This window comes from Pagrus major, chromosome 11 (genome assembly GCF_040436345.1).
Source record: "Pagrus major chromosome 11, Pma_NU_1.0".
NCBI lineage: Eukaryota > Metazoa > Chordata > Actinopteri > Spariformes > Sparidae > Pagrus > Pagrus major.
Genome location: NC_133225.1, coordinates 31338004 through 31365178, shown reverse-complemented (window position 1 = coordinate 31365178; position 27175 = coordinate 31338004). Strand labels below are relative to the sequence as shown.

Here is a 27175-nt window from a genome sequence, read left to right as displayed (position 1 = left end):
TTATTATTATCAGTATCCTTCAGCCATATATAAACTGTAACAGTGAAATTGAAAAATTGAAGTGAAACTGTGAGAGATGTTTTCTGTATTTAATCTTTTTTTAAGTGCTTGCACATACAGTACTTTATGATTCTCATGAAATTTATGTGTATTTTGCTGCAGAAATAGATTTTACATTGGATGCACAGTACATCTGCACTGCAGCTGCTGGAGATTCAAGATTCAAATGAGCTTCACTGTGTTGTTGTCTCCAACAGCAAAATTGCAGTTTTATTTGAGGTGCCAAGTCATTCAAAAACATAAAATAGTTTTATAAAACAATTTAGACCTTTTTGGTTCCATTTTTCACACAAACCTCAGGAACAACTATGTGTATAAAGGGCAAACAAACCAGTCTGCTCTCTGGTGGCCGCTGTAGTTCCCATCGTAATAAAAATGATTTTTCAATCATTGTTGGAGCAGTAAAACTTTGAATTCCAGGCAGCAGAGTCCCACTGCGCTGTGTTATGAATACAGTGTAAAGGTGAACTTTAGCCCAGAGGAAAGAGAGGAAGCCTCTCTATACACTGCAGCTCCGAGGGGGTCACCAATGTGCCGGAAACATACTTTCTGACTTCCTGCCCCCAGTGTTTACTAGTCTCAGCCTCAGACGATCCCTGCACCGCCTGATGCACAGCCCACTGATTGTTAAAGGATAAGACCGCCCTTAATTTATCTTTTTATTATTATTAACAAATCCCACAACAAGACCAAAACCAACAAAGAACTTAACCTAAAGCCTGAGGCTGAACGTCTCTGTGCCATAGAGCTGCACTGTCATCCAAAAACCTATTAAACATAAGTCACATATTCTTTCATAATGTAGTGTGTTTCTCTCAGCTCGTCAAACTCAAATCAGTGAAAAAATGGAGCCAGCATGCTCAGTAACGTCTGTTCATCGTAGAAAATGAAGTCCTGACCAAAGTCTACAACAAACTACACTAACCTATCGCTCTTTTGTGTTTTTATTCATTTTTGAATAATAATGGACTTAATGGAGCTATGTGGCTACACAGGAGAAACTTGTTGGTTTTAATCTCTTCAGAGGTTTGTTGATATCGTGGCAGGACGGTCTTTTTGTTTCCATCCTGTCCCCCTCTTCCTCGCTCCATCCACATTAGGTGTGGACTGACGCACTGATTGATGGGCGGCGCTGCGCACTTTATTTATACTGGTCTGGTCACACCTGCGAGCCCTCTCTTCCTTTCCGGTTCCGCTCGTCCTCCGTGGTGGCTGTGGCCTGGCGTGGCAGAGCCGGTGCAGGTGTTTGTGCCTGTGTTGCGTGTCTGAGTGTGGTGGAGCCCTGTTTGGCGTGGCGGATCATCTTGGTGCACGTTTCCTCCTGTAGCACAACAGTGTGGCAGACTGCTGTCGCCGTGGGGCCGGGTTGCCCCGCTGGAAGCCCTCCTGGGTGTGGATTGTGCCTCCTCGTGGTTTGGATCAGGCAGAAGCCGCGCAGTAACTCTGCTACCTGGCCTGCTGTGACGCTGTGCCAGTGAGGTCCATATAAGTATTAATTCATCGCCACGGCTCCCTGGACAACGCTGCTGTTTTGATTGGCTCCATTGTTTGGCTGCTGCTGACTTTACGCAGCTATTTTAGTCCCATTTAAAAATTTATTCTTGTTGTCTTCTTTTTTTTTGGGTTCTCTGGGTTAAGTTTGGGTCCAGCATCCCCCTCACAGAGCTATTATCAGAGCCCTAAAATTCCTGGGCTCTCTGGGGGCCGCTGCGTGGGTCTGTTATTGATTGAACAGCTTGATTTATTAATTTGTGTATTGATAAGTGTGAATTTGAGTTCTTTTGTATTCTTTTCATTGTTTTTGTTTAATTGTATTTGAAGATTTAATTATATGTATATATTTTTTTGGTTATTTTGGTTTCTTTTTCATATTACTTTATTGTTGATTTTGGTGTGTGTGTGTGTGTGTGTGTGTGTGTGTATGTGTATGTGTATGTGTATGTGTGTGTGCGTGTGCGTGTGCGTGTGCGTGTGCGCGCATGAGAGAGATACCAGTCAGACTGTGAGGCCATTTTAATTCTCCCTCTCTCCTTGTGGACAGGTGCTGTGAGCCCAGAGCTGCGACCCAATCCCTGGTGGCGGGTTCTTCACGTCTCAGGCGTGTGTGTGCAGTGTCACGGGTGATATTATTTGTTTGTTTCTCCCTCCTCTTTGGTTTCGGGCCGCCGTGGCAAGCCCAGCCCTGTCCATCCATCCCCCCTTTTGGCCCAGTGTTTATTAATGTGAGACGGCCTGGTAATCTTGAAACAAAATTGTATAATAAAAGGATTTTTATATTTTGAACACTGTCTCCTGCCCAGTGGTGATTCATGAGCCTGCGGGATCTTAAAGCCTCTCTGAAAAGCAGCAACTACTTCCTGGAGCGAAATTCCCCAGGTGGGGTTGTTCGGCAACACTCATCCCTAGCCTCCACCACGCCACAAACTGTTTTCTGCAGCTCGGTAGGATCCACATGATGTCATAGTGATGTCATTAGGATTATTTCAGTCAAACTGGGAGCAGCAAAGGAACAGTGTACAAGGAAGTACACAAAAGTCATACTTGGTAAAAGTAAAGATATCGTGTTAAAATATTACTTTGGTAAAACTGAAAGTCACCCGTATGAATAGTACTTGAGTTAATTTTATTTATCTAATTGCTGATAAAATGAAAACATTTAAAAATGCTCAGCTTGGCTCTAATGCAGCATGTCATCTAATAACTAAATGTACGATGTATAATGTACTTCCAGTGGAGTGGAAGTTTAAAGTAGCAGGAAGTACAAGCATCTCAAAATTATACATACAGTCCTTGAGTAATTTTACTTAGTTACATTTCATTACTGGAAACACATGGACATTTGTCTGACGGACAAGGTGTGATTAAAAAAATGCTTTCAAGATGCATCATGGTAAATGTAGGACCCTGCATTGTTGGAGCTCGAACCATGAGTGACCTAAAGTCTGATATCTCAGCCTCTGCTGCATCAGTTTTGACCGCTCTTATTTTAATCTTTTTCTTCCAAATCCTGGAAGATAGTGAAATTTAAATAACTTTAAATCCATCCTGAGTATGCTGCAATCATAAGTGTTCCTCCAGATTAATTTGACAATTTTGGTGCACAACCTGTTTAAAAAGTACTTTATACTGTAAATAAAATAAACTTGAAACTTAAGTCTGTAGATTGTCTTCTTGCATGTCAGTCACAGACCCCTGTGGTCAATGTTCTTGCAGCTTTTGAGCTCATTATGCTGAAATGTCGCCCCAAAATATGCTCTCATATGCTAAACAGGCAGAATTCTGACTTGCAACATCAAAGCTGTATTCTTCTAATTACATAACATTTGTTGTGTTGTAACAACAAAATCACCATCCAAACAAACATGATCCTTCATAACACAAGATGAAAACATTTCCTATTATCTAGAGTATTTACAAAAGTAACATGTTTTATTTTTCAGTATTGGAATATGAATTTACCTCCACATTGTTTTCCTTGATATTAATTTGAAAATCGTCTGACAGGATGTATGGCACAGTTTCTGTCTTTGCTGTAACTTCCACACACCTACAAACACTTCCAGGTCTGTCGCATGGATAATTTGGGCGCTTTAGCTTCAGTGTTTACAAACAGAGCTCTTCCTCCTGAGGGGCTTTGAATTTCCTGACAGGATGTATGTTTTCATCACTTCCTGAAAGAGGAGGGGGCCGAGGAAGGAACCGAGATCAGTGGAGGGGATGTTCATCAGTTAGAGGACACAGACACACAGAGCTGTCAGCTCACACTTCCACTTTAACACCACAACACTCGGGCAGGGAGGCAGTGCCATTGTCCTAAACAGCTGGGAGAGTTTCCCACATGAAGACAGAGCATTTATTTAAATGATGGGACATTTTATTTTGCATACAAAGGGCCCACTATCCTCCTCTTCAGCTCTGCCAAAGCAGCTGATGGATTACCAGCTTGATTTATGGATCTAAAGTGACAGATTTTTACACATCCAGGCCTCTTTGGCAGCAGTATGTGCTAGCTTAAAGGATAAGTTCACCCAAGTAGAAAATTCAGTCACTAACTCCTAACACAAAACATTTCTGGAGCTTCACAGCAAAACAGCATTGCAGCATTCTCCTAGAAAACTGAAGATCCAAACTGATTTGAAAAGACGTTATTTACATCCTCAGCGCGTGGTCGAGCTCATGCACCCACTTCAGACAGGGTGCTGTTAGCTAAGCAGCTTTTCACCATTTTATCAACCAAACAACAAATCGATTAACTGAGAAAATTAGTTACAGATTCACTAATTACAGCCCTATAACATACTTGGTTTTGACCTTTTTTTTTTTTTAAGTTATCATATAGTCACATACAATCTGTTATAACACTTTAACAATAATTTTATTATGTTTTTCTCTAATATCATTACTTTAAAGGCTTGCACTTAACTGAAATACAGTCTTTTAAATGCATTGTGGAGCTCGGAATCCAAAATGGGTCATAAGATGAATTTAAGGGGTTGTGAAGTGAGTACCAGAGGAGGATGCTTATCATATATATGTTATCTTATTTTTTGAAACTATGTGTTATTTTTCCAAGCGTTTTTCTTGTGTTATAGTGTTTACTTTTACCCCGCTAGGCTTGGAGAGGTCATTCAAATGAAGAAATCTCTTTTATATTCAGGAGCCACTAACATTGATGTCTTCTAAAATACAAATCCCCAAACCAGCTCCTCCTGGGTGTACGAGGAAACACTATGAGACTCTGTGCTGGTTTCAGAGGCATTAACTCTCTTTAGACCGATGATCAGTGTTGGACGAGCCTGAACACGTCTGTGGATGCTCACCATGTTCCTGGGATTCGACATGAGGAAGTGCTGAGCCACATGAGCTGGCAGCAGGTTGAACAGGATCCTCTTGTTGTCCAGCTTCACCTTCTCCATGTCGTCTCTCTCCTCCTCCGCCTGGATGAACAATCACACAACACACACACACACACACACACACACACAGGTGGAGACGGAGAGGTGAGTCCTCACAGGGTGGTATGTAGATCCAAAGTGAAACTGATGCTCTATTGTTCAAACACAATACAGCTTCAGTGCAGCACAAAGCTCAGAGGGGGATGTAATTGCTGTTCCTTATCACTAGAGGGAGATAATGATTTGCAAACAAGACAAGCTCACTGTCATTCTTAAAATAGAAAGCAACACTGATGATCCACTGAGACTGAACAGGACTGCATGCGAACACACAAACACACAGCGCAAACACACTAATATATCAAACCATGTCTGCCTTAAAGGAAGTGTTTTAAATTTTAGTTTGTAAAATCCAGTCAGAATATTTCAGCCAGTTTTCTATCAGAAATCAACTTGTTTCAAGAATTTCTGTGATTTTTTGTGAATAGTATTTTGCTTGATTACTTAGATTGAGGTAAATATACACATTGAAAACAATAATGAATGAATAAATGATAACATTACAAGAGAGAGAAAAAACAAGCTTCACAATTTGACAAAGTCACACTGCAAAGACTCAAAATCTTATCAAACATATTTTGGTCAAAATATCTCATTACACCTGATATAACAACCAATCACCTGAGTATCATTTCACTGAGATATGGGCTCTTATTTAGACATTACATCTGTATGATACTATATTAGGGATGTGGTTCCTTGACAGAAAAGACCCAGCATTTTTTGTTCTTTTAAGTAAATGTGTGCCTTTTGATCTGAGAGAATTTCTGAGATTCTTCTCTCAAATTTACGACTTTTATCTCTCTAGAATACACGAGTTTTACTCATAAATTTACGCCTTCATCTCTGAGTATTTTCTCGAAATATTATCACACTGCCCTGGTTGTCTATTATTTTCTACCTACAGTGGCCCTAATACACTGTCAAATATCTGTGAGTACACATATAAAAATAATAATCTACACATATGTGATACTTTACTAGTGGACCAGATGTTTTTATCAGGGAACAGTGAAGGTTTCAACTGTTACATTCAAGATCACCACAACAGCTCAACTGATGCTGGAATCTGATACAAGGCTGCAACTATGGTTATTTTCAGTATTGATTCATCTGTTGATAGTCTAAAAATGTCAAAAAATTCTCTTCATAATTTCCCGCCGTTGTCGTTAATGACAAAGAAAAGGTGCAAATCCTCAGTAATGGATTGTTCAAATAATTGTTGGAGCTCTACACTGATATTGATGTTTCAGATGTGTGTGTCTGTATTTTAAAAGAAAAAAGAAACATTAGCTGCAGCAGAGTAAAGATAACCAATACTTGATGTGAGGAGCTATTGAATATATTGAAACAAGTCAATCTGCATTAGTCAATCTGCATTAGAAACAGGTTAAAACAGTCTAACTGCATTGGGATTAAAACAATTACAGACACTTTGAGCTGTGCAAAAGAAGGAGCTGAGGATGTAATCACCAACCAACTACAATTAATATCCAACCTGCTCGACAATCTGAGCTTCTTCCATCCTTTTAATATTACTTTTTGACTCAGTTAACAATAACACGCCATTATAAGATTTCTTGCAGTGCACAAGAGCACTGGATTAACAGATACAAAGCTTTGTGCATGTATGAGCAGTTACAGGTGTTACAAACAGATGTACCTGAGTTGCCCACAGGTAGTCGAGCCTCAGCTTCAGGTCCAGCTGTCGAGAGTGAAGAGCCAGAGCTCCAGAAAACAATAAGACCGCTAACACAGGATCATACCCCTGAGTGTGGAGAAACCCTCCTCTGAAAGAAACAAACAACAATGGGTTATTGGTTCCTTATATTTATATTTATATATATATACAGTATATATATACACTTTGTTATGACAGCAAATACAAACAAAATCCCTCACAGGCAAATATGATAGAGAGAAAAACATGAATTAAACCATACTGGACCACAAACACACGTTTTCCCTTATCTAACAGAACATCACATGCAGCCCGGCCTCACCCCACAGCTTGGCGATAGCCACTGGTCTCCATGACAACGGTGTAGGTGACAGAGAGGAGGAGGAGCAGGAGGATCTTGGGGAGCGAGGATACTCGGAGGTAGGGCACAAGAGTGAGGGTGCCAGCCACGCAGGACAGCAGGGCGTACGCCATGTTGGGACAAGCTCTGTCCACTCCTGTGCTGTTGTCGTCTGCAGGGATGTCCTCCAGTGAGTCGTTGGAGTTTGTCCCAACTCGCCCCCAAGGAACACATCCCACCTGGAGGAAGTGGGTCAACATAAAGCAACCACTCACCATTAATATGAGTGAGCTATATCAGCTGGACACCATCTATGATGATGTAATACACATAAAAGATGTGCGGTTCTGCTGGAAAGGTTTCATCGCAATTAATTACAAGCTAAACTAAGATGGTAAACACTGTCAACATGATGCCTACACATCAAAATGTTAGCAGTCATTGTGCGCATATTAGCATGCTGATGTTGGCAGTTGGCTCAAAGCAGCACTGAGCCTCAGTAGCCTGACAGAGGTGGGGGCACGGCTGCAGACTCTCAGTCTTGTTTCTATATTTTTTATGGGTTTTTCACAAAACAAGTTGTTTTAAAGGAACCTCTTCAGGCTCTGCTTCCTCTTTGACATTTGTTTGTAGACTTGATTAATTATAACACACACACACAGTAGACTGTAACTAGCAGTACCATCCCTTCACTAAATCCCTGCTTTGCTTTGTTGTTGGTTATTTTATGCTTACAGTAGTCACACACACACACACACACACACACAGACACACATCAGAGCCTGACTGGGTTCTGGAGCTGATGCTGACATTAACCAATTTGCGTTAAAAATGTTTTAATGAGTATTTTACACTTGAACAATAAATGTTTTATTCTTCTGAGACTCTGCAGCACCATCTGCTCAGCTGTGAGTCGTTACTCTGCCAACTAATGTACTGCAGAGACGTGCGAACAATCAAGTCTGCTGGATGAACAACAAAATGTTTTTTTAATGCATTTTGTATTAATTTGTATTATCATTATTTTTATCCATCCAGTATTACAGATCAAGCTGTGTTGCCCTGTGGCCTTGGGGTTAGGGGAAGGACATCTCTCTCTCTTTCTTTTGTCCTTTGTCTCCGATGTTTTTATCTGTTTGAGCCTCTTTTTTTTTTTAATGCCAAACACTTTAAATCAATTTTGTATGATATCTTGATCTTAAACCACAATAATTATAAAAATATATAAAACAAGTGGTTGGGATCTTACCGACACACTTACCACACAGGCCTGGGTCACAGAGTAGGTGAGCAGAACGAGGAAGATACAGAGCACCGTTCGGATCTGGATAGTGAGGCAGCCTGGTTGGCACTAAAACCAGGGGAGACAGGAGGCGAACCAGTCAGTAAATTACGCACCTGTTTATCTACCTCAATAGCATTTTAGACACATCATTAGCCAGGAGTGGAAATGAAATGAGTGCATTTTGTGGCGTGGCTCATTATGCGCAGGCCTATTAGAGGAGACGCTTAAAGGATATGATGACAGCTCAGTGTAGCATGACTCCACAGTGTCATATAGAGGGTGTGAATGTGATGTCAAAGCCAATACAAGTTGTCACGGTCACACCAAACTCTGTGACAAGTCTCTGGCAATCAGCATCTGGAGTCTCACATTTACAGAGAGAGAAGTCAAAACTCCTGCACACTGCTGGTCACTTACACTCCTCAGACCTTCATCAGATACAATTTGCATAAGCAAACAGCGCTGGGACCATATGCAGAAAATACAGCCCGTAAGAGTTTACGATCCAACGCAGCTGACTTTCTCATAATAGTTATTTAAAACTGTGCTAAAATAATATAGCTGTGTTTCAATGCACTGTTAAACCAAGCTTTGTTTCCAGACGAATTTTAAAGGAATTTCAAGAAAATTGGCAAAACAAATGGGAAATAAAGTGGTTTCCCTCCACTGCTGTTATGCAATTATTAGGAGTTGGTCATCGAGATAAACAGGATATTCCAGTTGGAAAAACATTATAGGATTGCAGAGGAAGCGGTTGTTAAAAGATGAGGTAATTAAGAAGCACCTGATGAACCTCAAACCACTAAAAACAATATAGAAAACAGGGTTGTGTCATGTATTAATGAGAGGAAAGGTTCATCAGATGTGTGTAGAGCAACGAGGAGACATCTGCCGCTATTTTCCGTCTCTTCAGCAGAAAAGAAGCTTCAGTCAGAGCAGAAACAGCTGATCAGTCCTGGGAGTTAAATGTTTGCTGTCAGAACCGATTCAGAAAAGGTTCCCATGTGCCATTAACTGCATTAACTCTTTTTCCAGGAAGAAAACAAACACCAAGAGTGAGCATTACAAATGTTCTGCGAAATTATGGACGTTGTTTTTTATTTTACCGTTTCCATTGACCTTCTCCATGTGATGCTACCTGAGCTACAGTCTCAGGGAGAAGTTTTAACAGTCTACTAAAGGTTAAGAGAACAGAAGTAATGTGAAGGGACACTTCCTAATAAACTGTGTACTCTAATGTTAACTAAATGTGACTGATTTGTTTACAAAGCATTTGAACATGAGCAATTTTGGATGCAATATTTTGCTACATGAAGTCTTTGGGATTTTGATCAGACTAACAATTTGTGCTTTAAAATGTGACAAAGCCTCTAGATGTTTCCAAGGCTTTGTTTGGTGCCAAAGTGATAATTAACTAACCACGTAAAGATGTAATATGTAACCTCTCCACATTAAAATCTATAACAACAACGAGACATGTGTTATGTATGTTGTTGAGTTGTGTACTTAGATTATCCCAAATGTTTACAACAATATTCAAAGCTAGAAAAATCCTAATTGTACTCAAGGTGATGGTGTGTTTAATTGGTTCACCTGTTGAGCCATATCAGATTGATCTTTTTGTTTTTGCTTTAATTGAGAAACTCCCAGCAGCAGAAAAAAATCATCTTATTTATCCAGCAACAATGCCAAACTTTCCCTGTTTCCAGCAACTCAAAGGTGAGGATCTGTCATTTTGAAGCTGTAACACCATAAGTAATAATGACAATTACTGATAGTGAAAGCTCTAGGGTAATGGTGTCTATTCATTTATGTGTGAAAATACTGGCAACATTTCAACAACCACTACTAACGCACAGATTATTGTGTACCCATGGCATCTTTGTTGTCAATATATGAATTGGTTTTCTTTCCAGTATCACAGCTCTAACTGTTCAGAGAGCAGCCACCTGATGCTCTGTTTTGCCACTCAGCTGTGTTGTAGAGGCTCGTATCAAGAGAAGAAGTGGCATCAGTGCAAACCCTCTGGACTGAGGAGTCAAGTTTGTGAGCAGAACAGTGCAGGAGGAGGTCTGTGAGTCCTACCTGAACACTGGTGAGATGCAGGTACATGACACAGGCCACGTGGAAACACACACACAGCACCAGCAGCAGCAGCACCAGCATCCCCCTGAGAGAGCAGAGCAGAGACCAGAGTGAGAAGGGCTTCCCCTGGTTTTCCACTGACTGCAGTGAAAACACCTTCTCTTTAATGGTCTCACTACACCACAGCAAGATCCATCCAATTACACTACACGAATGGATAAGCTGCAAATGTGGAGGAGTGTGTGGTGAGTGTGTGGTGAGTGTGTGGTGAGTGTGTGAGTGTACGTACTGTGGGATCATGAGCAAATAGATAAGGCCAAACAGAGCAGCGAGGATCAGAGAGAGAACCACCGCACTGATGAAATGGTCGTCATACACCTGGTGATACTGAGGAAAATGGAAAAAAAACAGAGGGAGAATGTCAACATAAGAGGAATTCATCCATCCATCCTGTCTGATGTTTATCTGGATCTAGGAAGGCGACGGTAATATGTCCTTTTCTGAGGGGGAATCCTTACCTTACACAAGAAGCACAGGTGGGACATTGTGTAAAACCATAATTCTTAATGTCGATGCTTCTTATGCTCAGGTTCATGCATTTATTTTGTATGTTTACCAGAAGATGTTCACACGCTCCTGTCCTTCAAAAACACGGTCCACTGCTGCAGCACCTCTATTCACGCTCTTCCTGAATGCTCTGTTTTAGTCTCTTCAAGCCCCGCCTCCCAGAAAGCCCAGTCTCCTCTGTCTCATTATACGTCCATGCTATGCACAGATAGCTTTAGTTGTTGCTAAAGTAACTGCTAACCAGCAGGCTCCCAGTGAACACCTGACAGGAACCATACGCAGCTTCTTAGAATGACAACAGAGGCCAGTTACACTATCAAGGTGATTTATGGAGTGTCCAGATTCAGGTAGCTTTGTTGCTAAAGTAAGCGCTAATTGCTGCTAAACATAACTGCTGTACGGCAGTCTAGTTACTGTAGCTCAGTTAGCTGTGCAAGTAGGTTAGCAGTCCTACTTGCTGACTCAGCCCCGAGGCTTCTCCAGCGTGCACGGAACGACCGAGCTGCCACAACATCTTACAACCAACAAGTCGAGCCAACAGACCCACCACCCGACCACTGGCTGACCTCCCAGGGGCAGTGTGTGAGGTCACAATCTACATTTCTGGAACAACAGTTGAACTCTACAAGCATCTTATGAAAGAAATATTTTTACTGCAGCTGTGTGGGAGTTAATAAACACTTTGTACTAATTTGTGTCATCAGCTTTCTGCTGGGGGTGATTTCCTGACTCCTAAAATACGTTAAAATGAGAAACAATTAACTAGTTTTCACTGTGTACAGGGTTTGGGTGTCTAGATTGCACACAGACAAAGACACAGACACTGATACTGACACACACACACACACACACACACAAATACACACACACACACAGTCCCTGTTCCTTTATGGCTCTGCCCACGCACACATAGGAAACAGATATCACGTGTGGTGCTCAGACGTTCCCAAATCATTATCTGCACCCCCTCCTGAGAGAGGGTGGGTGGATTCTTCATCCACACACACACACACACACACACATACAGACATCTTAGACAACAGGCGTAGGAGAGAGGGAGAGAGGGGAGAGAGATTAGAGACTGTGTAGGGTGTGTGTGAGAGACAGGGGGAGTGCAGTCACGAAGCATGTTACTTTGTGTGTAATGAGGAAAGTATATATTTGTTACATTTTTGCAGCCTTTTGTAAATAGAAACAAGTTTCTCTGCAGATGTTCAGTGTGTGTGTGTGTGTGTGTGTGTCCTCACTCTGCGCTCTCTGTCTCTGCTCCTGTAGAACAGGGTGATGAAGTTGAGGTCTGTTGTTTCTGACTCGGTCTGCCGCGCTTCGATGAGTCGCCCGATGTAGCGATTGACTCGTGTTCCCGGCGAATGCTGCACAGCGGTGGCTGAGAAGGACGTCCGACTCCTCAGCTTCTCCGACGCAGTCCGCAGGGCTCTCCGCTGTCAGGCACCAAACAGACAACACAATCAGCCTCCGCCTGATGATGAAAAGGCTACAGCCATGCCGGCCTGCCCCTGTGAGGCTGCGGCGCTTGTTATATACCACAACACAAAAAGTTTTCTGACACAGAAAACTTTACACCTCATTACCACTGGTGAGGTAGAAAGATGTAAAGTTTGGCTGAGGGTTGTTTGCTAAATTGCTGCTTTGCTCAGATAGACTTTTAAAATCACCTATTCACAAATCTTCAGGCAGAGCAGCTGGTGCACAGCGCATACATGCCCCTTAAATGTGTGGGATGCTTATATACAGAAACAAAAAGCATCCTGTTTCTTCACTGAAGACACTTTCACATGTCATTGTAAGAAAAAAAAATGTATTAATGATGGCTAATTACTGCCTACAATACTCTAGCACTCAGTAGAGTGCATACCTCCTCCAAGGCCTAACAGGTCCCCGTTATCCACGTCAAATTGTACTCTGATGTTCTTCATCAGGATCCATGCATTATTCCCTGAGAAATGAATGAAAATGTGTCAGAATGTTAAAGAAAGTGATCAACTTCCTGGATCTGTCCCATCATCCAAATCCACACCAAAAGTTAATGGGCTCTATTCTGCATCCAAGTTTCATGGGAATCCATCCAGTTGTTCTGCTGACAGACCGACCAACCAACCAACCAACCAACCAACCAACCAACGGACGCAAGTGAAACATAACCTCTTCAAAAGATAAAGCCAAATAAATGTGACAAAAACAACCCAAATTGTAAAGGGAGTATAAGTAAAGTCAAGCTGAATTCTAAATGACAAAACCTTTTTTAGGACATCTGTTCCTTCGTAGAAGCTGAGACGGCACTCAGACAAAACTGTCTAACAAACCTCTTGGTTGGAAGATCTATGAAGCCACAAGAACTAATGAGATTTTCTAATTAGACTTGATAGCAGATGGGCAGCCAGTGCAACGAGGAAAAGATGTGTGTATGTTGTCTTCTCCTACATCTGCACTGTTTTGTCTCAAGTCCGGGAGATCCCATAAAAATGTCAATTGCTGTAATAAATCTAGCATATTAGTGCATGGACGACTTTTTCTGGGTTGGAAGGGGATACACAGGTCCTAACTGTAGTTATTATGTTTTAGCAGCCATTAAAGACATCTCAGATTCAGACTCTTGACTTTATTATTATGTATTGACCTTTTTTCCAATGCTGACATAGCAAAGGTGCAAAGGTGTAATTAGTAACAGTAACAGTGGTTCTGTACAATATAAATGTCCCAGTAAGCCAGTTAGCCAGGATGCACATGAAAAAGGAACAGAGTAACCTAAACTAGAATCTATCATTGTTCATAACCTTATTTGTAAGAACAGACAGCATGTTGAGATGGGTACAGTGACCGCAAGGACAACTAAAGCTTGCAAACCATGCTAGCATCAAAATCTTCCAACCCTGCCGATATTAGTTTTGCTCCCTCTCGCCACAGTTTGTGAGTATTTTTCACTTTCCTTATTCTGACCACATGCTGTTTTTTTTAAAAAAATAAGCTTTACTTTGTCAGCCTGAGGTGTTTTAGCCTGAGCTGACTGCTTAAACATTAGCAAGTCAGCATGCTTACAGTTGGCATATGGGTGCTAAGATGCTGACTTTTAGTATGTAACATTAGCATGTTGTGATGATAACATTAGCATGTACACTCATGGTCATCACAGTGTAACAGATAAGTTAGCAAATTAGTGAGTTAGTACAAAGTTAGTACAAAAATAGGCTAACTAGTGTTTTGTTAGTAATGTTTATCATTGTTAGCTTGTTACAATAGCACGAAACTTAAACATGGGCAGTAAGAATGTAGCTTAACAATAAGACATGCTATATGATGATATGATTTATATGATATGAACATTTTTAGAGTTAGCATTAGCAGTGTCAGCAAAAGCTCAAAGGAATAAGTAATCTTAGAGCGATGTCATGAATTTAAGTGGCCATTTTTACTGTTGTTGGTGAAGTGAACTGATGTCTAAGTTAGAAATGTCTGTCTGATTATTTGAAGTTCCTAACGTCTTGCTAGCTGCTCAGTTAATTAATTTAACACTGCCAAAACGGGGGCGACACCCATTCCGAAGGACCGCCATTCCGACGGTCCGCCATTCCGACCGGGTTATGGTTAAGGTTAGGGTTTGAGGTTCGGAATGGCGACCTTTTTTCAAAAATAATTAAGGGCCGGCATTCCAAAACATGAAAGTGAACGTTCGGAATGGCGGCCCTTCGGAATGCCGCCCTGGACCCGCCAAAACATACTGAAGCAGTAGTTAATCACAAAATAAGACAGTAATTACTTTTCGGGTTGTTTGGAGTTTGTGTAGGTCCTTTGGGTGCATCCTGGAGAGATGCTTTTCATGAAGCTAATGCATTATTACAATATTTATGGTCCTTCTCACCACAGTTTGTGAGTATTTTTCACTTTTGCTTATTCTGACCACATTTTGTTTTTAAATAAGGTGTTTTTAAGCCCAGCTGAATGCTAACACATTAGCAAGTCAGCATGCCCGCAGTTAGCATATTTTGGATGTTAAGATTACTTTTAGCATGTAACATCATTCCAGCACATTAGCATGTTGTGATGCTAACATTAGCGTGTACACTAGTTAATGTTCATAGAAAAAACTAAAGTAAATAATTTTTTAGCAAGTAATGTTTAACATTGATAGCTTGTTGCCATGCTAGGATTAGCCCATTACTTCAACATGGGCAAGCTAGAATGTTACATACATGGTATATGCTATATACCTTGTTTTAGGGTAACCTTAGTCACCACATAGATTGAGTTTGTTACTTCGCCAAGGAGGTTATATTTTCAGTGCCGGTTGTTTGTCAGCAGGATTATGGATTTGGCCAAATTTTCATGAAACTTTGTGGAAGTCATTAGGTTTGGAAACAACAAATGGGACCGTTTCAGGGCTAATTTATTTTCTCTGTTAGCAAGCTAGCAAAAATACACCTGCAGCCGCTTATTGCCATCGGTGTCACCAAAGAGAATGAAACGGAAATCTTTGAGATTACCACTTTAAGATAAAACTACAGCTAAATCTCAAAGAAATCAGTAATTTTAGAGATTTCTATCTTATGATTTGAAGTTTCAAACTACTTGCTAGATTCCACATGACTCAACTGAATGCCACAAAATCCTAAAGTTTCAGACAGCGGTTAATCAGAAAATTAGACACAGGCAGATTACACTGTGCTGTGCGTGTTGTGTGTTTTACAGTAGACTAATTACATCTTTTTTTTTTTGCATTGTTCGGAGCGTAGGTCCTTTGGGTGCATCCTGGGGAGATGCTAAGCTATTCATCAAGCGCAGTTGTCATGATGCCACAAACTAGTAAAATCAGGCCAAAGTTTAAAATAAGCAGAATTATCACTGCAACAAACTAAAATTAGATTTTTTCCAAAAACGTCATCCTTCTTTCACAATAAAAATATATAAATCATCTTTTGTATGGTATGGCGTGTTATTATAGGCTGATTCATAGTTTAAGTCTGAACTGTCTAATTAGAGGGACTGAGTCAGTTCTCTCTGTCATTTTGGTATTTGACAGCCACAAGACTGTATTCAACTCTTCACATTTACACCTGCTTCTACAAAAGAAAAAAAACAGTCACTCTCACTTAATCATTCAGTCTAACTGGAGATGACACAAAGACTAATATTATTTTGCTCCTCATACACATCTTTCTTAATGAGCATTTTAAAAGCAATTTAGGTGTTTCTCGTCAAAATGCCCATGGATTTCTGACTGTCGAGTCTCAATAAAATGAATTACAATCTCCAAATCAAATAAATCCACAACCCTGCCAGGATTTGTACAGACTATTTAAGGACAAAGGATTTTGGAAGTGATTGCAGAAATTTAAGCTCTTATCCAGCAGCTTTCTGATTACATTTCCCCAAACATATTGTGCGTCACACTGTTCTGCCTCCCATTGTTTATTTTGACCGACACTCTCTGCATCATACCTGTACTCAGCAGAGACTGGCAGCTCTGACTATTAGAATTTGCAGTGTCATAATTCCATTATAAAATTCCACTGTGTCACAATGCTGGGATTTTGGCTACTTGGATAATCATGTAACAATGTGGCTAATGCTATTAGAGGAGATGATACCAGGCTGTGGGTGATTACCAGCAGTCGTAATGCAACCTCATCAGAATCATGAAGTACTAATGCCTGGCCGGGCTCACACAGTCGGGCGGATTACAGCTAGCAGGCTATTTCTGATGCCACGACACCAATCGTCAACCTCCAAACACCAGCAGCCCGACCTCGGGACAAACTGGCGGCACTGTGACTGCGCTGCTGCGTCATAGTGGTTTTAAAGCAAATACACCCACAAACATAACAATAACACATGAATGAGCTCAAATTAATGTTGCAAACACGCCCACCACAGTCCGTACAGTATCTGCACATGTTCACACACACAAGATCACAAGTTGCTCATAATATCCATTCCACTGGCTTACTTTTCAACAAGTAGTTGGAATGCAGTGTACTATAGTACTTATGATGAAATCTAGAAATCCAGATTACAGTGTTACAGTGTGTGTGTGTGTGTGTGTGTGTGTGTGTGTGTGTGTGTGTGTGTGTGTGTGTGTGGCAGATTAGGAATCCGAGCAGGATTTCCCTCCATTACAAACGGACATACAGACCCATTAAAAGGATTTCTCTCACTACGTAAACCAGCAATATTCATACCTATTCTGTACAGTACGCAGGGCCGCACTGAGCCATTACTTCATCGTTGATTAATCTATTGATTATTTTCTCAATTAATCTGGTCAATGAAATGTCAAGAAATGGTGAAAAATGTGGATCAGTGTTTCCCTAAATGTCTTGTTTTGTCTACAACCTAAGGATATTTCTTTTACCTTCATAGAGGAGGGATGAAACCAGAAATATTCATATGTAAGAAGCTGGAATCAGACAATTTGGACTTTTTTTAAAAAATAATATCACTGAAACCGATTAATCGCTGATCAAAATAGCTGCCTGATGAATTTAATAGTTGACAACAAATCATTGCAGCTCTACACACATGCACGCAAAACTGTAAAAACTGATCCGTCTGACACACTTCTACATACCTTGTCGTCATCCTCGCAGGTCATGACGTTGGAGAAGGGGATCTCGGCCTTGAACATCTTCCTACAGTGCATCAGCTGCACCAGCAGGTAGCACACTGTCTTAAACTTCATCCTCTTGGCTGGTTTGATGTCTGATAGAATAAGACCTGGAAAGATCTGGAAATGAGAGCAAAGAAAATGAGATGAACGAAACAAAAAGACAGAACTAGAGGCTAGTAAGACATAAATTTCACATTTTTTTCCCCGATAATTATCTCCTTACACACTTTATGTGTAACAGATCAATCTTCTCAGCCTCACAGCCTCATAAGCAGTTCTTCATTCAAGGCTAAAAACGACAACCAGGCAGTGTTTTGTGTGACAGAGCCTCCCACACATTCAGACTGTGTGCTCTTTCTTTTTGAACTAGAAAAATAAATAAATCATCTGATCTATCTTTGTGGAAACTGGTATCAGGCTCTTTTCCAGCTCGCATTCTTCAGGGAAATAAAGTAAATGTGAGCATGTTTTCATACAGGTTAGCATGTTAGCATGCATGCCTACAGCTACAAAAGGTTATAAAGCTCATGTAGCATTTAGCATATCACAAGCTGATGTTTTGTATGTATTTTCAGCGTGTTGTAACGATGTTTACATACTAACATTAATAGGTAAATTAACGTGTTAATTTAAGGTTTTATAACATACACAATAATACAAGCTACAAATCAGACTATAAGACATCAAAGGTCTTAGTTTAGTCACCATACAGTACCTACAGCTAGGAGGTTAAAAACATGATGTACAGTATGTAGCATTTAGCATCACAAGCCAATGTTTTGTACGGCCCTGAAGTTTAACATATTGTAACAATTTTAACATGGCCTACGACCATGAGCATTCCATATATTGATTTAAGTTTTTATAACATACACATACAAAAACTGTCCTAAGGGTATTACAACCAACAAAGCAGACTAAATGAAACTTAAAGATATAAAAAATAGGTTTGTTCAAGCTAGCAAGAAAATGTATATTTAATGTAATAATGTCATTAAACAGTAGCTACAGTTAGCATGTTAGCATGCATGCCAACAGCTACAGGAGGTTAAACACCTGATGTTTGCCATGTAGCATTTAGCATTTGACAAGTGAATGTAAACATACTAACATTAACACTTCACTTATTGATTGAAGGTTTTATACAATACACAAACAAAAATAGACTTATGTCTAATAAAGCCAGCAAATCAGATGAAAGTCAACTAAAACAGAATAAATTAAAGGTGTTGCTTTAGGCTAGTCAGAAAATGGATATGTTAAATTGTCATTATACAGTACCTTGGCTTCAGTTAGCATGTTGCCATGTATGCTATGTGCTGTAAGAGTTAAAAAAATTATATGTAGTCTATAGCATTTAGTATTTAGCATATCACAAGCTAATGCTTTGTATGTAGCTAATGTTAAGCATGTTGTAATAATATTAACATACTAGCATTGGTATTCTACATATTAATCTAAACAAAAGAGACATAAATCAGATTAAAACTAAATAAATGAGTTATATAAGATCATAAAATGTATATAACAAGTGGAAATACACTGAAAACATTCAGGCTACAAAATACAAATCAGTTAGTACAAGTATTGTACAATTTACAATTTTTATGGAGCTGAATGAGATTAACTGCCACTTTCTGAAGTCTTGCAGACATGTATAATAGATGCCATGTTAAAACTATAAAACTGCTACGAAAATTAAACTTTAAAACTCATCATTTCCTCAAACTCATTTTCATTTTGTCATTTCCTTTTTACCTACAATCATATTATCCGTTATTACTCTGGAAACTAAAATCCTAACAATCCTAACAATAAACGTGAGAAACATTTGCATTATCCAGTCAAGGATGAGAGGAAAAGGATGACACCACATCCCTTTAAAGGACACCGGAGAATTGTCTCATTTGTCCTATTCATGGAAAAACAATAGGCTTGAGTGGGTGTTTTACAGTAAACTGTGAGTGTGCAACATTAGAAAACCTGGATGTGTCAAGTGTTTGTTTGTTTGTGTGTGTGCGCATGTGTGTGTGTGTGTGTGTGTGTGTGTGTGTGTGTGTGTGTGTGTGTGTGTGTGTGTGTGTGTGTTTGCGTGTTCACACAGATACTGTGCGCGAGCTTTTAGCTGCGGATTTAAAATGCTACGGCACACACTCAGCCTGGTGCACATGTGCAGTTGGTGTGAGATAGTGATGCTAGCCATGTGTACGCCAGCTTAACACATGGCCGCCTCTCTCTCCACAGCAGTGGATTAACTACTGTAACACTGACAGATGTGTCACCTATCGAGTGGTACACTGGCGAGAGGAAGAGAGAAAATGCAGAGGAGAGATGATTCTGAGGCACCTTGCGTCTGTGTGATGGCACGATGAAATATGTCTCTATGTGATGTTTCTGGAGGAAGGCATGTCTCTCGTGGCCGAAGCCCGGTTCCACCTCGTAGTCTCCATTCAGACACTCCAGGGTGGTCCTTGTGATGTGCACCTTGCTGCGAGCACAAGCAGAGCAGAGGACGCAAGGCAGTTAGAGATAAAAGTCTGGCGTTAAGGTCTCAAATCATTATCCCCCTCATTATTTTTATCGGCCTAATAGCCCCCTCGGCTTGCTTAAAATTCTTCCCAGCAAAGAAATTTTCATCCTAACGTCTCATTTAGTCTTGTAACGACTTCTACAATCTTAATACTTCACTTGAAACAAGACCAAATTGAGCCAAGGAGGTGACCTCATTTCAATGCTTTTTAAATTCTAATCAGCTTGTGACTGTGTTTGAGTTTCTCTGAATGAAGTGACATTAAATCACACAAGTGTTCTGTCGCTGCTGTTACTGTCCTTGTTTAGAAATTCAATGAGACTGGATCAAAGCGAAATCATTTAATCCAACCAACTTTTTAATACAGAATATGACGAGGTGACTTTTTAATGGATGACATTATATTTCATGTTTTTACTTGTATTAATAAATTGCATGAAAAGACCAAAACCAACTGAATGAACTGATGCTACACCCTGTGCAGCCAAGGTGTCATATCTCTGTGCCTTTACACTTCAGTGTTGTCCAAAAACTTTGAATTAGAAACACAGATAAATCCTGTCTCACTGCATCTGGATAACATATTCCTTCATTAGCAGGTGGTCAGTATTGTTTATTCTGAAACAACTGCGGTGGAAACTACAGTATCACGTTGTGTCCACATCACTGGTTATACTCAGGGATACTGCTCTGTTGTGACAAAGCTCTGATGGTGTGTTTTGCTTTTGTTGACTAGAGATGTGTTAAGAAACTAACAATATCTCAGTCAGATTAGTGTGACGAACCACAAAGGTTCAATTTAAATGGATCTTTTTTGTTCTGGTGGCCCCTGTGGAAAAACTGAACAACACTGCCTCCTGTCGTGAAGATCTTGATTTGTTGAGTTTGATTGAGTGAGAGAAAAGTGAAAGAAATGGGCAACATATTTGTATTAGTGTTTTTCTTTTTTAAACACAGCTGTTAGGTAATGTATCTATTTGTAGCTATGTGAGATAAATAACTGTAAAATGACGATGGCAAAGTAAACTTTGTTTTCGTAACGTTACCGTTCATACACCTAGGTGACATCTAATCTTACAGTTAACATATTTGTTTACCTGGGAAAATACATTTTGTTGAACTAAAGTTATTCCCTCGTAATCTTAAGTCTTCACAATTATTAGCCAACAGGGACATACAGTATAGCTTGATAGCAAGGCCAACATAAAATATTATGTTATAAGCCAGTTGCTCTGCTGCCATTTGGAAATACAGAAGTACCCACTGCCATCCCACCAGACTACAGAGCAGCTTCTGCTATTGGGCTGTGAGACTCTTTGATTGACGGTTATAGAAACGGCAAATGTTCTTGCTGATGTGACGGACATGTGTGACCTGGAGTATTCAGTGGAACAACCAGGCTAAGAAGGATAAACTAGGCTGACATATCGGCCAGTATTATTATCAGCATATACTGTATGTCAGCCAGTAAGTAACAATAAACTGCACTGCAGAAATCTCACTTTCTTTAACATTGCAAGATATGATGTTTTTCAACATTTTCATTAATATCTCAGGAAATAAGGCATGGATCTTGATGAAGAAAATCAAGCATATTTAGGTGCCCGGTATCTTGATTGGATTAAAAGGGGCTGCTGGGCCTTGATCGAGGTATGCACTCTACTGATTGGCATTCTAGTTTTCAACTGTAAAATATTTTGGTCGAAATTCTTTTAAGCAAAAGTTTTCTTTTCTTCAAGTTTGTCTTCAAACAACTGTCAGGTCACGATGTAAGTGTTGAAGCAGTTTGCTTGCTGTAATCATCAAAATGTCCCTTCTTAATGCTCCTCCAATATGAGAGATGAGACAAAATCCTCATTCTGCACAAAAAAATATTCTAAAACTGCTCTGAGGCTCCAGACATCTAATATCTGATACACTGTTATTGGATTTTGGTAACTCAATTGGTCTAAATCACACAGTGTCCACCAGGCTCTGAACTGCAGTTGCAATGTTTATAATAATAGAAGAAATATCGTGTATGTCATGCAAATGCAAAGTTATTGCTCCTCTATGTGATTTTCTTACATTACATCCTGACTTCTATCTCTCATGATTACGTCAAAAGATCTGAGGTACACAAGATGTCATGATGGGAAAACTCATGATTATGACATATGTACTTCATCTCAGCTGTTATAATTAAAGGATGTGTATGTCTACAATTATCCATATCTGTAATTATGAGTTACAGATCTCATAACTGTTCAATTGAGATCTTGTAATTATGAGACCTTTCATGTAATAGAGATTTATGTCACAATACAATTTCAAGACAACGCTTGTTGTATGTCATTTTAGTAGATGTCATTCTTTGTGGTGGACGTCTACACAAAATATGCAAAAAGAAGTTACGACTGTGATTGGATGCACACATTAATAGGCTATATTCTATCTCTGTTGCTGGGATACTGTGTGTCTGATTGTGTGTGTGTGTGTGTGTGTGTGTGTGTGTGTGTGTGTGTGTGTGTGTGTGTGTGTGTGTGTGTGTGTGTGTGTGTGTGTGTGATTGTACTGTGACCGCTCAGAGTCCAGTTTCAGTCGGTGTTACAGTCAGCACTGACCCCGGCAGCCCTCCGGCCTCCATCACATTGGCCAGTGTGACATCGTTTGACCAGACGTCATACTGCCATTTCCTGAGGCCCAGCACGCCACACAGCACCCGTCCTGTGTGCAAACCAACACGCATGTTCAGGTCCACCTCTGTCGCCTCCACCACCGACCTGCAGGGGGGATGAAAAGGGGTAGAAGGTTAATCTCTAAAACTGTAGAAACAAAGCCACTAAAATGTAACCTTCACCACAGAGGCCGATTCATGTTTGTGTCTTGCTCTGTTTAACGTAATCTCAAAGAAAACTGGTTGGTGGACATTTAGGCAATGGATCAAAGAATAAGTCATAGTTTAAGGGCCAACTCCATCTCGTGGATGTATAAGAAGAATGGGATCTAGTCATTAGCCAAAAGAGTTTGACTTCTCAGGTATAAAATGACGTGGATGTTCAGCATAGTTTCTGCATCGTGGGACCTGAGATAACTAACTTCAAGTTAAGCCCTCCGCTAACTTCAATGGGAATAAAATTACTTAATGTTGTGGTTGTTCTCGACTTTCCAAATGTTATCAAATCAAATGGAGCAATTCCTGATAGTGAAGCGAGCCATGTTCTGGGGGGTGTAATGTTCAAAAAAGTTTTCAGAATGGAAAACAGGGAAAATAGCAATTTGTTGCTAAAATATATACTGTATAGTTTGGCCAAAATTTGAATGTTCGGATTTTAATACATAAAGAATTCTGCAGGGAAGCTACAGACCGGTACCATATGCAAGGCTCCAGGTATGGCAATGTTTCCTGGTCTGTCAGTGCTTTGGTCCTGACACCTCAACAACTGTTGGATGGATAGGCATGGTCCCCAGAGGATGACTCTGTCACCATCATCAGGTTAAAGTTTGAATTTGTTCAATACCTTCTTTCTTTAAAATAATGAAATTCTCCTTAGCATGCTTACATTAGCGAAAGGCATTGAATTTAAAGTATAGTTAAGGCTAACACACTAAACTAAGACAGTGGACATGATAACATCCGCGTGTTAGCATCGCCATTGTGAGCTTGTTAGCATGCTAATGTTAGCATTTATATCAAGGCACAAAGATGCCTATGAACAGCTGCTAGCATGGCAGTAGACTTCTAGTAATGGTGGTGTTTTTCTTAGGATCTAACTAACTTATTTGAGTTTAGAAATTCTGAGCTGTCATCCAACAGTTTGTTTATCACTGTGCATATTTTAATGCTGAACTGGATCCAAAATCATTTTAAAATGTTCTAAACAATTTGCTGCAGTGCCTTAAGGTGGAGAGATGCGCTCTCTAAATAGTTTCTGATTTCAATTTATTCTTCAAAAACTCGTCAAACTCTTATAGGAGACGACGTTTGGACCAAAACAAAAAAATCCATCCTTAAAATGAGGATATTCTGGAGTGTGTCCATGCCTGCGTCTATGTTAACTTGTATGTATATTTATGCATGTGCAGGTATGTATGCACACCACCTTCACCTCTTGTTGTGGATGAAGCAGGACTTTTCTAAAACCTCTCCTCTCCAGTAAATCACTACACAAAGCTCATCATCACCAGCGAAAGGTCAGACACTTCAGATGATGTTTGTGTGTATGTTTACAGGGTGGCGGAAAAGAAAATGTGGTCTGCCTGTCAGGCTGAAGGAAGGATGTCACACACACACACACACACATACAGAGGGATGAGTGTGTATGGTAGCACCTGTCCTCTGAGATCTACAGCTCTACAGCAGCATCCATCCACTCAGATAGAGCAGCAGGGAAAGGGAAGATGACAGGCAAGTGTTCACACAAGGAAATGAGGTAAGGGCTCTCTGTGTGAACTGGGCTTGTATATGCGCACATGTGGGCCACCAAGTGTGTTTGTGGTTGCAAAATTGTCAAAGATTGAGTTTGTGTGTGGTATGTTAAAACATTAAGTGAAGATTAGCTGAAATTTGTAACTGTCGTACTAAGAAAACTGTAATGCAAAAACTTCAAAATGGTATCACCTGTTTCTACACCTCTTAGTTCCGGGTTACGAGCTAAAATGTGCTTTATGAACGGTCACATGGAGGTTCTTTCTGCTCTAAAAAACAACCACATTTTCCACCAAATTTCATTAAAATCTGATGATTTCATGAAATATTCTCAATCTATCTGACAGACCAACATTGATTGAAAACAGAAGTTAGTCACTGTTTCTAAAACATCAGCAGTTCCTCTTCAATTCTCTGTGTTCATACAGATAAAATAAACCGTGTGTGTTGACCTGTACATGTGTGTGTGGGAGAGGACATGCATGTTATAGAGAAGACGTAGGTGTGTATTTGTACATCAGTGTGTGTGACTCACGCGATCGTGTCAATCATGTCGAGCCCCATCTCCACACAGCAGTGTGCGTGGTCTGCCTTGGGTTGGGTCAGTCCCGACACACAGTAGTAACAGTCCCCCAAGATCTTTATCCGCCTGCAGTGATTCTCCTACAGAGAGAAATGGACAGATGTTATCTGAAACATCTGATTGGTGTGTTGTTGGAAAGAGAGGATGCTGTTGAAATTTACTGGGAGACAGAGTAGAGTTATCAGTGGTGAGGCAGAAGTTGTGAGTGGTTTTGGTTAAGGATTTGGGGCTGATGATGATCTTGTCTGATTTATCACAGTTTTGCTAGAGCTTGGCTTGCATCTACTCTTTAATTTCAGTGAGGGTATTGGCTAGAGTGGTCATCGATTTAGTGGAAATGTAAAGCTGGATGTCATCGGCATAGCAGTGGAAGTGGAGACCATGTTGCCCGGAGAAAATGAACAGGAGAGGACCAAGTACCAGACCCAGAGGGACATCTTGAGACAGAGCAGCGGTGGAAGATGTGCAGTTGTTGATCTTGATGAACTGTTGTCTGTTTGTGAAATATGACCTGAGCCAGGAGAGGGCAATGCTGGTGATGTTCAGGGAGGGTTCAAGGGAGGCGAGAAGAATGGTGTGGGTAATGGTGGCGAAAGCTGCAGTGAGGTTGAGAATGAGATTGCTGAGGACAGGAGGGCTGTTTCTGGGCTGTGCTGTGAGCAGAAACTGGATTGAAATGGTTTGAACAGGTAATAGAGATGGGGTGGACTTTGAGTAGGATTGGGGTGACAACAGCAAGTTTGAGAGCATTGACATTATGAGCATGTCAGCGTTACAGTTAGAGTTGGGCAGCTTTAAAAAAATGTAAAACCAGTTAGATATAAGGCCTGGAGGACTGGACCAGATGGGACTGGTAATATTGAATCTTACTTACAGCGTTTAACACTAAGCTGCAGTATTAGCTGCACCTGAACTGATGAGATTTTTCTCTTGTGGACCTCAGTCTGAGAAGTACAATAGCACTGTGTGCACAACTCTCAGTTTTAGTACATTATAACAAGACATAAGCACCGCACCTCCTGTGCAGCTGAGCTAATCAGCTATCCCTGGGCTCCTGCTAACTAGCCACATGCTGCTAGTTCTCTCAACCTAACGTTACACCTGACAAATGCCGGCTCAGTCAGTTAAATGACTGCTGTGCCTGAGAACAGCCTCACAGAGCTGTTAGCATGGCTGTAGACTTTTGTTTTTCACAGTAGACCCAATAGTGCATCATATATAGTACGATCCAGTTTTCTGTATCTAGATCAGAGATCTCAATGCCTCACCACAAGTTGCTACTAATGACAGGACTATTGCTATTTTTAGACCCACTCTTCTGATAAAAAAAAAAACTTGATGAGTTTGTTTCTCTTGGGAAAGAAGAAAAAGTTTGAGCCTCAGTGGGACTGCAGACCGTTTCTACATTTAACAGCTGAAAGCTACTCACACTTGATGTTAAGACAGTGAGTGTTACAGGAGACCTGACTGTACAAAAACTGCACTGCTGCTCATCTCTGCTCATGTAAATCAGATGTGTGTACTTGTGCAGCCATGTGTGTGTTTGTAGTTGAGGCCAACTCTAATTGCTCCGACATGCTCTTGAAGTAGAATCCCGCCCACACATTCCGAGACAGATGAGCTATTTGTCACAGTGCATATTGTGCACAAACTTCGCAACGATGACACACACACACACACACACACACACACACACACACACAAACACCTTTACAACACACAAACACACAAATAAACAAACCTGCAGGAAAGCACAAAGAGCAGCATGGTTGCACGCCGACCTACTGTACAGGTACAGGGTTACCATTTGGCGCTGCATCACTCACAGTCATCAGAAAATCGTAATGGTAGACCCGACAAAGCTTAGCCTGCAGGCAGCCTCTGAGTGACAAACACACATGTGCACACACCAACAAATAGAGGATTCATGACAACTGCAGGGTAAGAGGCGGAGATGAGAAGAGAGGAGACGGGGTGCTCTGGTTTTCTGCTCACGGGAGCAGAAAGATTCTGGCGTGGGAGGATATGAGAATTCAGAACGTGGATGATTATCCCTGCG

At 40.6% G+C, this 27175-nt stretch overlaps 1 protein-coding gene across 1 annotated transcript in view; it reads right to left on the bottom strand.

Moving 5' to 3' along the window:
- The window catches only part of LOC141004311 (adenylate cyclase type 1-like), a 50661-nt gene that overhangs the window by 7489 nt on the left and 15997 nt on the right, over window positions 1-27175 (bottom strand). Inside the window, exons 5-15 of the mRNA XM_073475742.1 lie at window positions 25069-25196; window positions 22729-22887; window positions 19942-20083; window positions 17557-17712; window positions 12221-12415; window positions 10696-10793; window positions 10407-10491; window positions 8298-8387; window positions 7019-7275; window positions 6679-6805; window positions 4881-4997 (exon numbers count right to left, since the gene is read on the bottom strand). Of these exons, the coding sequence (XP_073331843.1) occupies window positions 4881-4997; window positions 6679-6805; window positions 7019-7275; window positions 8298-8387; window positions 10407-10491; window positions 10696-10793; window positions 12221-12415; window positions 17557-17712; window positions 19942-20083; window positions 22729-22887; window positions 25069-25196 (1554 nt within the window). The remainder of the gene's footprint in view (window positions 1-4880; window positions 4998-6678; window positions 6806-7018; window positions 7276-8297; window positions 8388-10406; window positions 10492-10695; window positions 10794-12220; window positions 12416-17556; window positions 17713-19941; window positions 20084-22728; window positions 22888-25068; window positions 25197-27175) is intronic.